General features: G+C 38.6%; 1 protein-coding gene across 1 annotated transcript in view; it reads left to right on the top strand.

Moving 5' to 3' along the window:
• LOC108786643 (forkhead box protein O6-like) overlaps positions 1–6,727 on the top strand; it is a 73,485-nt gene extending 66,758 nt beyond the window's left edge. The window contains exon 2 of the mRNA XM_018555977.1: positions 5,363–6,727. Coding sequence (XP_018411479.1) covers positions 5,363–6,727 — 1,365 coding nt within the window. The remainder of the gene's footprint in view (positions 1–5,362) is intronic.
• The last annotated feature ends 7,422 nt before the right edge of the window (positions 6,728–14,149 follow it).

Genomic DNA, 14,149 nt, shown 5'->3' with positions numbered 1-14,149 from the left:
TCTCATCTGTGCACTACATAGCCTGGGGGTGTACTTTCAGGTACGGTGTACGGGGCCCCAAGATTTCTAATGGCGGCCCTGCTGCTGTTAGCCAGTGGACGCTAGTTGTCTCCTTACCCTGTATTTACACACAAGGGCTTCCCAACATTCAGAAGCAGTACACATCAATGCAAGCAAAATCTTTGAAGTATGCTAAATAAAACCTAAAATGCAGCTGTTGTTAATATTGTAGCCACTGTTGTCTTTAACAGCTCCCTCCACCAGACCTCCACCTACATTTCCAACTGGAACTGTGAATTACATCATTGTTAAAGTGAAGCTTAAAAGAGAAGTAAAGCTAAACCTTTTTACCAATGTACTCCTGTGACCCAAAGTCAGCAGATAGCGGGCTACTGACTGCTGTATGCTGACAGAGCAGAGTCACACCGCAGCCGGAAAGGATCCTGACAATGTTGTTTGAATCCACCCCGGCTGCCTAAGTGACAGCTGGCTCTGCCCCTGTCTGTGATCATAGCCACTCTGATGTGGCTGGTACTTTATCATTATGTGTGTTCTCAGGTGCCATGATCATTGCATACATGCACATTGTGGTTGGAGTTCTTATAATTACATGACAGCTTGGGTGCTATGTTTAGGGCGCATGTGCAGCGTAGATGGGGTCCTTATCATTGTGAGCGGTTATTACAGCTAGTTACATGGAGCTACATGCAAAACAGAAATTTTCACTGAGGGTTTAATATTACTTTAGATAGAAATATGGAAGCTGCTGCTTTTATGGCAATCAGGGGGTCAGGGGTCACCTAAGGTCTGACAGCTGCTGGCCTGTCAAATAGCTGACCTCATTCGCTGTCTGCTGTCTTCTTAATGTGCAGTATGTGAGGTTGTGCAGTTAACTGGTAGAATCTGTCAAATTTTGGGTGAACTCTGACACACCAGCTAGAATGTCAGGCACAGACTGTAAAGCTAAATTTAAAAAATGTATGTCTGCATAATTATAATACATATTATATGAATTTTAAGATTTTATTGAATAGAATTGATTCAAATGAGCTTGCTACCTAGATTATATCAACTCCAGCTAAAAGTGATTGGCAATTCACTTGTGGGTGCAAACTGATGCATCCACCCACATCAAGCACTCCAGCAGTGACACACTGGTCTCTTTCTTCTTGCAGTGTGAATTTCTTTATAATAAAAATATATTTAATATCCAACAGGAAGAGTGAGACCCCTTTCTTAATGGCTGCAGCCGGTGAGTAGAGTTGGAAAAAAAGGCCGTGATTGATTCAACCCATAAATGTCTACCCTAATAAATAAATAAATCAGTTCTGGGTGGTCAAACGCTTTAATTTTTTTTTTGCATCAAAGGGCTACACTTGGCACAAAGTTATATGCAAGCTGCATACATAGAAAGAGCCTGTATATGTCAGCGTTCCCTATTTATGTGTCGGCAGATGTTGGCTAAACCTGAGCTGTTAATTTAGTGAGTTTTTGAAGATTTACCAGACTGCAGGTTTAGGCTAGGGCTACACGGGCGATTTCATCTCTGCTGCTGAGAGATTTAACCACTTGTCGGCAGTTAGTTCACTTGCAGAATACTGAAATCAATTATCTCTATAGGAAAGCGTTTCAATAACCGTATAGCACTAGCTTTAAAGCTGAAGTCCAAGCAAACAGCTAAATACATAGCTGAAACACATACCTGCCAAAAATAATTTGTATCCAGTTCAGAGATTTACAGTTCCGCCTTCAGCACAGGCCTGCCTGGCAGGGAAGGGGACTTTCTCTGCTGCAGTTTAAGGCCCCGTTCACATTGAGCGATTTATCGCGCGGTAATTCCCGCAATATCGCGGCAATTTCCAGCGCGATATCGCTCTTCAATGCTTTGCAATGGGGCAAAGGGTCCTGCTGTGGCGGGTCGTGTATCGCTACATCAGGACCCTTTTTGGAGCGATTCAATAGTTTTTGATGCAAGCATTTGCGCGATATCGCGCAAAATGCAAATCGCGCGACAAACGCACGATTTGCGAATCGTCAAGTGTGAATGGGGCCTAACTTACACATACAGGTCCCCTCCCCACCCTGAGACTGGACAGTGAACTCAGAAGCAGCACACTGAGGAACTTATGTCTCTATCATTCTGCTGTCTGTCTCCTCCTATCAACATGCTCTTTGAACTAAAACACCTGATTACCTCCTTTGTTTTGCGCTCCCCCGCCTTCCTCCCAAGGATTACAGCGCTGCATCAATTTGTGTTTTTTTTTTGTATCCCAAAATGGATCACAAGAAAAGGGACAGGCAACCTCAAAACTTACATTTCACTTTTTGTAAATGCTACAGAGTTAAAGAGACTCCGAAAATAAGGCTGCATTCAGATACAGAGTGCATGCACATAGACTGTAAATGCATGCACCAGCCTGTGGTTCTGCTACTACAGCTGAATCTTGAGCTGTTTGAATCAAGGAAAGATATGAAAAGACATGATGCTTGCCTGCTCGCCTCCTCCACCATCCCTTTGGCCCATCAGTATGATGTGCTGCCTCATTGGCTAGTAGGAACCTTTATGAGGCAATATGGGGCAACTTGAGATCTCTGCACTCAAATCTGCAGTTCATTCCAATTCCTGCAGCAAATGTAAAGGATGTCCCTCTCGAACTGTTGGCGTGTTAATTGATTTTACTAATAAAGAGTGCAGTGGGAAGCATAAGAGAAGTTCTGTTTAAGAGCAGCTGTGAGACTCAAAAGTGGGTGTGAACTGTGGTAGTGGAATCTAAAGCCCACCACACATTTTTTAATTTGATTGCACAATCAACTTTGTACATATCTACAGCTATGTAGTGCAAGGCCTGCCTGATTGGATGCAAATAGAATGGATGTTTAGGTAGGCCCTCATATCACAGTTTGGTAAATCCTAAAGAGATTGTACAAAGATTATTCAATCAGATTGTTACGCACATAGCGAGCTTTAGAGAAATAAATGAGACTTCGCCAGGTGGCCTTACAACCAGACACCCAGTTTTGGGCTGGCTGACCCTTTAAACACAATGGGGGGAATTTATCAAAACTGGAGCAGACAGCATCTGGAGCAGTTGCCCACAGTAACCAATCAGCTTCTCTCTTCAGTTTGTTCAGTTAAACTTTGAAAATGAAAGATAGAAGCTGATTGGTTACTATGGGCAACTGCTCCAGATTCTGTCTGTTCCAGTATTGATAAAATCCCCTTAATAAGTTCATATGAAATGATGTTGTCTAGCATACGTGTAAGCAAATTATATATGGCAATTACCAGAGGTCATTTATCGCTGACAAGGGATGCTAATACAGAACCCTCTGTTCCGTATATATCCATCAGACAGGTGTTGGTAGTAGGAAAAGAAGAGCAGTCATTTTTAAATGAAATATCTGCAACATAACTTTTTATTCATTTGTCAAGTTCTGCATACTTAAAAAAGACAATAGAAACTGTTTGCCTCTTTTCTTTTAAAATGCTCAATGGCATATAATACCATGAATGTATCATTGGAGAGAAGCAGCATTGGAGATCCCATTATCATATCAGCCAACACTGTTACTTTTACTTAAGTCAAAGTACCCTTTTGTGCACCTGGGTGCATATTATTTGCAGCTACTTGCAAGCATCTGGAAATGCTTGAAAAAAAAGCTGCTCAGACCTCCAGTTATATGTAAATGATTAGGCCTCCTTATATCTCAGGGCAGATTGTCTTAATCGCGGCACAATCAGCAGGGTGAAACACCACCTTTCAGCCAGTAACCAAAGAATGTTGTTTTTCTGACTGCATGCATTCAAATATGGAAATTGGATTAAAGCTGAACTCCAGGCAGCTATGAAAGCACTAGAACGGTGTTCATATTCATTGAAACAATCTTTATATCTATTTTAAATGCAACTAGTGCAAGTACCTGATTTTTTCTTGATACCTCTGTAATTCTACTACAGCAATAACTAGGAGATGGAATGGCAGCACTAAGAGCCACTCAGGATCTTCTGTAGGGCACACGTGCTGACAGTGCTTCTGATAATGTGGGAGTGATGGCTGATCAATGTTCTGCTGTACTCTTGCTGCTTGGAGTTAGCGGACCTGGTTGTGCTATTTGGAAAAGTTAATGCACAGAACTACAAATCTTTTGCAAAAACAATTCCTTTATATGTAATCAGCTGCTTGTCTGGAGTTTAACTATGCAGAATTGCACTTCTTATTCACCTGTTGCTCCTTTCTCCAAACTAAATCTTAATAATACAGTAAAAATACTCCAATTTATTAACACATGATGGAATTAGCACATTATGAAATTACGTGGGGTTAGGCATGCAGAGAAAAATTTAAACTGAATCTGGGTTCATTGCCGTGTACTAGTAACCTCCAGTATGCACCAAAGTCAAAGAAGAGAGAGAAAAAGGAAAAATGTGGACATATTCTGATTAATGGATAGAAAAATGTCATGTGTAATATTTGCATTTGTTATAGGAAAGGTTCTGAACATGACCTTCCTGTGGGTTATTCCTGATGGAAATGATCCTACCACTATTTAGAATTTCAATCATAAGGGGCAATTACAGTGGCCTTATTCAATAATGCCTTTGTGCTAATTGTTGTTACCCTTAGCAAACACTGCGTTCCGTGTTTGGTTGCTATGGATAATGGATTGGGGATTATGGATAACTTGCTTTGCATCTAAAGTTTATTTAAACTAAGAACTGTCATTTAATTCATTGCATCCTACCTGTCCTTTTCACCAAGTGATCTTGCCAGTAAAACACTTTCTGTCCTACAGTGAAAGCGATCTGTCACTGTAAGGAGCAGCGTGTCACCTTAGAATGCTCGCTTTTGATTTGGTCTACAGGACACCTCATCGCCATAACATAGGGAGGAGTGTTCTGTAGTTCCCAGAGGTGACTTAGGCAAAACTGATAACATTGGTTGTGATTTCAGTACAGCACAGGCAGAGTTCACAGGAAGTTAGGAGCTCAACAAATTCATGGTATTTTGCTGACTTTGACACAGAACACGGGCCATGTATTGAAGGGATGTACTGAATATGTTAATTTTTTATTTTGCCCACACATACACGTTAGAATTAGAACTTAATAATACTGTATTGAAGAAGGGCATTAGTCTTGGTTTAGTTCAAGTGAGCAAAATGAAGCCCCAAAACCAAGCCTGTATATGTACACCAAAGATTTGTAGTTGGATAGGTGTTATCTAGGCTAAAAATGTCAGAAGTACAAATCTTTAGATCATTTTTTGCCTGCCATATGCAGATGCCCTCAAGGGCATGTTACTTGTTATCATTTTTGTTAATTGTGATCACACTAAATACATTTTTTTATCTTTCTTTTTAGAATTCCATCAGACATAACCTTTCCCTACATACACGTTTCATTCGTGTTCAGAATGAGGGAACTGGAAAAAGTTCTTGGTGGATGCTAAACCCAGAAGGTGGGAAGACTGGAAAAACCCCACGCAGAAGAGCAGCATCAATGGACAGTGCAAGTGGCAAGTTTCTAAGAATAAAGGGCAAAGCTGGGAAGAAGAAACAGCAAGCACAAACTGCACCAGAGCAGACAGAAGGCAGCCCTGCTTCCCAACAAGCAAAGTGGTCTGAAAGCCCTTCTCATACAAGTGATGATTTTGAGGTATGGGCAGAGTTTCATAATCGAGCGAATCCCGTAGCAGGAAACATAAGTGGAAGACTTTCACCCATCTTGGGTAATGATGAGCCCGATGAACTGGAGGATGATGAGGTGACACCTTCCTCACCTCTTATGTACCCAAGCCCATCTAGTGCTCTGTCACCCAGCGCTCATTGTTCAGTTGAAATGCCAAGGCTTGCAGAAATGAGTAGTTCTATTGGTCTGGGCGAGGGACTTTCAGACCATTTATTAGATGAGTTGCAGGATGGTTACAGTGTAAACTCTACTACTTCCCTACGCCAACGGAGCCCTGGGTTCTCCTTCACCTCCAAATGCCCACCATTGAGCAACACATCAAATGCATTTTGTGGCACCATTTACAGTCCGCCAACGATGGGCATGATGAGAAGATTGCCAATGCAGACAATCCAAGAAAACAAACAAGCTACTTTCTCTCCTGGAAGTACCTACAGGAATTCTTCCCTCCAAGATCTTCTCACATCAATGTCCTATGGACATAAAGAAGCCATTGTGCAGACTGATCCAGGTTTAGCTTCTGCAATGGGACCACAGCGCAATCACAGGCAGAACACAGGCATGCTAAACAACTGTGACTCAGGGTCTTTACCCTACTCTACCAGTTTAATAAAGAGCCACAATTTGTACCATCCATCCACGCTAAACCATCATTGCTCTGTTAATAACAGTGCCTTAGCTAGCTTAAATGGACTGGTAAATTCAGAATCATGCAGTTTGTCATCAATTCCACATCATTCTTATTTCAGTAGTCAAAGTGGGCATGGAAGCTTGCTGGAAGGGCCATACCAGGGTGCATATCACCACCACCATCACCACCATCATCATCCCCAAGTGTGCAACCAAGACCGATTTCCTCCAGATTTAGACCTGGATATGTTTAGTGGTACTTTAGAGTGTGATGTGGAATCCATTATTCTCAACGACTTCATGGACAATGATGAGATGGACTTTAATTTTGACTCTGCTCTACCACCCCAAGGTGGGTTTAACATGGCTGCGACAGCACAGCCAAATCAAAGCTGGGTACAAGGTTAAAAAGTAACCAAGACCAGGTTGTGTGTAATGTAAGGTGTTTCCTGAAGGCAATCAAACAGATGTTTAGCTTAACTAGATATTTATTTGATATACAATGTTTGGTTGATAGTTTTCTGCAAATTTATGAAAGACCTAGGTTTCTAAAAAAATGTCTCTTGTTGGATAAGATTGTGGCTTCAATATTCTATATTATGGCTGTTATTTGAAATTCCATTTAGTTATAATAGCAGAGCTTAAAAAATGAACCTCCCATAAAATGTGGAAACAACTACAAGAATTTGCCTTTAAGACCATTGTCCTTCTGAGTGTTTGAGAACATGTGGTATGTTTAATTTTTTTTTCTTTTCATTAGGGTAAAAGTTGTCCATGTTCCTATGTTAGTCTGAGTAGGATCATTTGGGTGTCTTTTTTTGTTTCAGAATTAGAATATGAGTGACAAAATTCATATGTAGTTACCTTTGATGCCCTTATTTAACGCTGTAGTATTATATTATTTCAACAATACATTCAAATAACAGCATACATGCAATTTTTTGTAATGAAAGATAACATTTTTTTCAGAAATTCTCAACATTTTTCCATGCATTTAACTACAAAATATATTAGCTAACGATACCCAAACTGACAGGTCTTGTTTTTCACTTGTCTATACAGATTCACTGATCTAATAAACAGTATGGTTCTTTTTAACGGTCATTAATTAATACGCCTGCTAGAGCAACTCTAAGTCTGAAAAACATGACCTGTGTTGTGGTCACTGAGGACCAGAATTTGGAGACACTTCACTAAGATATTGCTCTTATGTCCATGCTGTCCACATAATCCACAAAAGAATCACTTTTGTGTTAAGATAACATGGATCCAGAACACTTTTATGAACTAACCGTTCTGAACTGGATCTAAAGGGTGCCTTACACTAAACATTTTAGTAACGTGACAAAAACATTAAAGACAAATGCACTTATGAGCAGGTTGTTCCTGGAAATAGAGAAATATAAAAGAACCAAAGATTGTGTGGTCAGATGACTGCCATATTAGCGGTTACAGTCTTCAGAAATGATTAATAATACAATTTAATGTTAGACTAAAGCCTAATTCTGAAATGTATATTTCAACAATTGACGGTGTTTCCATCTCAGATTCAAAGGAGTTGATTTACTGTTTTTGCAAGGAAATTTGCACTTTTCAAGGGAGTTTTCCAATCGCTTAGTAAATGTGGTGAAAATTCACTTTGCAAAAAAAAAAAAACCAATCACGAGCAAGGAAAAAAATACATTTTTGCTTGTACAGGATTGGATGAAGGAAGTCAGGAGAGCTTTACACAATTCACTGAACTGAGGGAAATATACTAAATCAACCCCAAATATTCAGATTCCAACTGTTGGTTGTTACTGGAAAGTATGAACATGATTGTTGACTGTGGGGAAACACAGTTTTTATTTAGGGGTCTTTTTTTCAGAATAAATCATTACTTCTAAAGCTGTTACTTCCACATCTCAATCTCAGTTTATGTTGGCCTCCAAAAAAAAAATTGCTTTACTGCATTGCTAAGTGCTGGAGCTTGTGTACAGGAGGGAGCAGAGTGAAGACCTCATCACTGTGCTGCTTATTTATCATCCTGTCAGTAGAATAGGAGAGGGTTGGTGACTCAGTTACTTTGCATTACTACAGTAAAGGGAGGTCAGCCAGGTTGGCTGTAGTGCCTGGAAGGGGATGTTGGGATCACAAGACCAACTGAATAGAATTCTTTGGCAGGTAACACATTTCACATGTACCTATAGACTTTTTTAGTCATTCCAGCAATCAATTCTTTTAAAGAGCATGTTGCACACATCAAAAATTCATCTCTGAACACTGTGACCTGTAATATGCAAGTTTTTATTTAAAGTTGTAGTCCATGCAAAAGTAATGTTATGGTTATGAGTGGAGTCTTGTAAGCTGAGCCACTTGCTGGCTTCCTATTTGTCTTGGTGACTTCAGAGGTGAAATTTCCCTACCATATTTCTTTGATCTTTTGCTATCCACCATGGAGTTACAATTGTTTTTGTCAATCTTGGGGTTTACATAATATCTTGGGGGTGTTACATATACATAATATATGATACATTAATTGTATCATATATTATGTTAAATTCAACAAGCAAAGTGGGCCTCCCTCACAAAGGTCACGGCAGATCAATATATCTCAGCTCAGACTTTTTGGGTCAGAGATCTCACCACTTGAGTCCCCTAGAAATATAAGAAAGTGTCCAACATCAACCAAATGCTTAAATATAAATTTTGAATGGATTGGCCCTTTAGGATGCTGTTTAAAAAACCTGGACCAATATTCTCCACCAATCTTTTCAGATGAGCGAGAAACCTCAAAGTCAGCTCTGTCAGGTGTTTGCAAAATGAGCTTGTTAAAACTATTGGGTTGATTAGCAAGGCTGTTGGACAAGAGGGTCTCCTTATCTTCCAGAATCAGAGCAGAGATTTAACCATTAAATCCACAATGAGCCAAAAGCTGGTATCATCAGCTCAGAGGACATTAATCACTATTAGTTTCTGCTATGCGTGCATGGTGTGACCACAGGGGATCAATTGCTCGATTGCACTACTGAACATCTCTTATGTAGCAACTCATTAAAAGTAATATTATACTTGTAACTAACGCAGAGTTAAAGACCAACAAGAGAGGTTGTGGCGGAGATTCATAGGGTCTTATTTATGAAAGATGCAAAGAAATTATGACAAATTCAGATTTCTTTTTTCATCACAGGTTTGACAGTGAAAATAAGGGCTGATGTGGGCAACATCCCTATTTATTTTCCAGTTTCAAATCTTCCAGCCTTGGTCTGTCCTACCAAAAGTGATTTCAGTTGTAGGTAGAGCCTGGTGTACAGAACTCACATGGTTCTTGAGGTTTTCACAAGGATTGATGTTAGATAACACTGATTAATGTTAGAATTTCCTAAGAGAATTTCAGGAATAGAAATTACTTATAAAAATCTTAAACTTGGAGACAGTACATACATACAATCCACATTGTAACAAATGATAAAATCTCAGACTTCAGATGCAGCATAATTATCCCTTAACGACCATCAGATAAAACCCTAGGATTTTACTAAAAGTTAATACATTTGGTTAAAAAGGCTAAATAAATGTATACAATGAACGATATATAAATGTGAAAATTGGTTGTTATGGGTGACAACGAGGTCTAATAAGACACGTGTAGTAGCCCATATATATCTAACTCCCTTATGTTGTTCTTGGGTTCAGATATCCTTTAAGTGAAGAAAAAAAAAAAACTAACATCTGTTTGAACCCACACATTATGGCTAATTGCACTGCCATGTTAAGGTTCAAAGATGTCCTATGTTCCCCTGTGTTCTAAATTATCTTTTTGTTTGTCCCATATTATACGTATTTATGTATAGACTTGAGCAACAGTTATTCTGTAGATTTAAATATGTTATCAAAAGGTCAGAATAGCTTCCCTTACCTAAATTCAGCCCAACTGCCATTGAACAGAAGCCAACTTCAAATTTGAGCAATGTTCAGTAATACTAAAGTACTAGTTTTGTATAAATTCACTATTTATTCTTATATTCTACAAAAAAAGGGAAAAGGATTCCAAGAAATTAAAGCACTTGTTCCTCCAAAGAGCACAAGCCGGCAAGAGAAATCATCCTTATTTGCCATAACAATAAAAGGGCATTTTTACTGATAAAAAAATTGCACAGTGTTTTGTAAAATGGTGCTAAAAAAGGGTTATAATTATATGTGGTATTCACTACATATTTAACTGCATGCAGTCTGAATAGTCTAAGTCCTTTTTAATGGTAGGTTCCTACTTCGTGACCTGGACAGCTATCTAAGGACCTGTGTCAATGGTCATTTCTATATGCCAGATGGGTTCTGCAGTCCCGCAGGTCAAAAGGAGGTCAACTACTGGTCAAATGCACCTGTCAATAATTTCAAATGATCTCCGAAGTGTCTCAGAGTAATGTCAAACTAATGTAATTGATGCAAGCCCAAAGCCCATTAACCCAGGCCCTAAAGCATCACTTTTTAGAATGCAGCGACATTTGGGGAAAGGCTAAATTTTTTAAAAACTTTCTAATCTTGTGACTTTTAAAACAGTGTAATCTGCTTTGTAGTGTGCGTGCAGTTCATATATGAAATTCGGGACTCATTTCACTCATTTAAAAAAAAAAAACACCATACAGTTTCATTCAGCAGCTTACCAACTTGACCCAAACCTAACTCAGCGTTACTTTGAATTGCATCAAAAAAGAATTAAGGCAGTATCCCAATCGTATGGTGGTGAAACTGTAGCTCAAGGTTGTGCAATTGTGTGTTGTATGTATTTATTTTAATGGAAAAGTATATATAAAATTGAGATAGATCTGCTGTAAAAGTTAGGCTTCATTCACACCTACAATAGTAGGTGCGTTTAGGGATTCTTGCGTCAGGAACTTGCAAATACCTGCAGAAGGAATCCCGAATATGCTGTTTAGAAGAGGCAGGTGTCTCCTGTTCAAGTTAAAGATCGGGTGACAGCAGCCACATTTGAATCCGCATGTAATCATATGTGATTGCATCAAATGCTGTTAGGAAGTGATCACTATCCCTGGATGCAGGATCAATGTGATACGATTACATGCTGTTAAGAATTGATCACTATCCCTGGGCGCATGATTGATGTGATACGAATTCAGCTGCTGTCGTCTGGCCATTAACTTGAATGGGTGACACCAGCCACTTCTAAACAGTATATTTGAGATTCCTGCTGCAGGAATCCCTAAATGCACTTACTCTGGTAGGTGTGAATGACACCTTAGTGTATTATTGATGTTACTGGTCTTGAAATTTGTTTTCCACATAGAAGGGGAAAAAACTCTAAGCAGGCCTAATATTTAACTCTTCCCTCTCTCCAGAAACAGCAAATAACAACAACCCAAAATCCACCATATTGCAGCTATAAAACTATCCATCACCTAGCAATAGGGCTTATTCGATAAGATTGCAAAGAGAACTGCTGTATACTTTTCCATGCTGGGCATTAAGGTTGCCATAGACCTCAGATAACAGTCAAACAAGCAGGCTTGACTCAACTGCCAAGAACAGTCCATAACCAGATTTTTGTGCTTAGAGTATAACTGAGCCTTCATCTATCAATTACTCTATAGAGCATTATTTAAATAAAACCATCTGCCTTTTTAAAAAAAATTGATCATAGGCTTGCTTATTTATCTTTCAAATTCTAAGTGCCATTCTTGGCTATGCTACTCTTCACTTCCTCTTTGTGCACAAGTGGCAAGTGCAATTTCTGAAGTGGTGACAACGTTGCTTCAAATGTTAGCCACCCTAACACAGGAAGTATCTATAAATGCTGCAACTGGTATGTTCAACAGATTCACAAAGGTAAAATAAACAATAATGGGTCACGTGCAGGATAAAGAAGTGTACAATGTTTTTTTCAAACAGGAAAGCACTCTCCAACACCAGAAAATACAGCCATTGGACAGGTTTTTCATCCTGTCTGGTAAATCCCTCACTCTCCAAGAGTGGTCAGTTGGTGGTGTTTGTAGTGCCCATAGGCACGAGAATCCAACTGAGTAAGGCGACTGTCATCTCATGGCTATGGCTACCTTTATTTCTCTTTGTATACTGAATCATGGGTGTTCTACCATGCAGACTAAAGCACAATGCATCCATAGGGAAATTTATATTTTTAAAGAAAGGGCACATCTTAGTATTAAAATTGTTGACCTATAATCCCTGCAATATAGCAGACAACATTTAAACTCATTGTAAGGAAAAACAAATTAGTAAATCACCAGCTAAGGAACTTTTGAAATCTTAACTGGCGGCAGACACCTGCTGAAAGGGACTAGAGAAACCAGGATTATGGAACTCCATGACAAGAAAGATCTTTAGTTTCCAAGTCAAGAGGGACACTTATCTTACATAGGGAATTTAATTTACCATCCAACTACCAATCAGTTAGTCACTTACTGTACATATCAGTGCTGATCAAGCAGAAATGCGTGTAGTTCAGTAAGCCATTTTTTATATGTAGCTTTGGAATCAAAGCAGAGTTACTGTACTTGAAATGGAGGAGTATAATTATCTATGTTGTGTGATTTATTGTGTTATGGCGTTATAGCCAACCCACTTTCTCTATGTATACTGTCCCATCACATTATTATGGTTTCTATGTGTATAGTATGCTCTTAAAAGGCCCTTTCTCTGTAATTATTTATTCAGACTACAATGTCAGGAACAGAAGGACAAGGTACTGTAAATGCTCTAAAAGCCAAGGAACCAAGTTTACCCCCAATTAAAAAACAACAACTTTCCAATGACATAAATACATTAAATAATATTAAATAAATGACATCAACTAAATATAAACCCAAAAACTATAAGACCTGTACGATAAAACCCTTAACACTACCTAAAGACTAATTTTAAGAAATTTTATTCTAGCCCTGGAATCCTCATATGTTGATGGTTTCTGATTTACTGCATATATGATTGTTTACATGTTTATTGTTATTTTTTTTTAATTTCTTAAACAGAATTTAATATATACAGAAACATGTACATACAGAAATATATATTCGGAATAATTTTTATTTTATTTGTATCTTGTTTTCTATACATTCAAAACATTTTAAGCTCAATTTTTAAGGACTGTTATTTTTTCTTTTTTTTCTTTTGGCCTCTGTAATAATAGTGGAGGTCTTGCAATTGTGACAAGGTACATGTATGTATCATTCAGCATAGTTTAGGCAGAGGAATTAAACAGATAAAGGGATAAACTTGAAAAGTTGCTTTTTGGTCATGCCTTCCACTATGGAGGTGGTTTTTGGAGGATTGTGACTAACAGGTAAGGGGGGAACCTACAAGGCTAACTCCGAAAGTGCCTTACTGCACCTGGAAATGCCATGTAGTATCTCACAATTACAATAATGTTTTTGTCAATGGACATAGCTCCCTGTGTGACAACTCTTCTGAATATTTAGATCATAAACAATAGCTGCTTTGTATAATGGTTATGAGTATCCCGATATCAGTTTGTGGTACAGTGTAACGGTGCTCAGTATCACTATACATTGCTTCACTTTGCCCATCTGGATCCCCCCTTGTCCTCCTCACTGCAGTGTAAAGCAATTGTAATGTTTTTTGGGTGTTGTTGTGTAGTGTGTGAATCTTCAGATGTAACATAAACCTGTGTATACTGACTGTACAGAATATTTTCAAGAATAAAATTGTTTTAAGTATTGTATGTCTTATGTGTGTTCATTTGACATTTACTGCTACATTTAATTGATAAACCTGTCATAATGCCTATTGATCTTCAGTTGCACTGTATTATTATTATTGAGACACTGTCAACATTTAGAAAAACAGGTTCAAATATAA

This window comes from Nanorana parkeri, unplaced genomic scaffold (genome assembly GCF_000935625.1).
Source record: "Nanorana parkeri isolate BGI_ZX_2015 unplaced genomic scaffold, ASM93562v1 scaffold220, whole genome shotgun sequence".
In the NCBI taxonomy this organism is placed as follows: Eukaryota; Metazoa; Chordata; class Amphibia; order Anura; family Dicroglossidae; genus Nanorana; species Nanorana parkeri.
The sequence above is the reverse complement of the archived record's forward strand: the minus strand, read 5'-3'. Positions and strand labels throughout refer to the sequence as shown.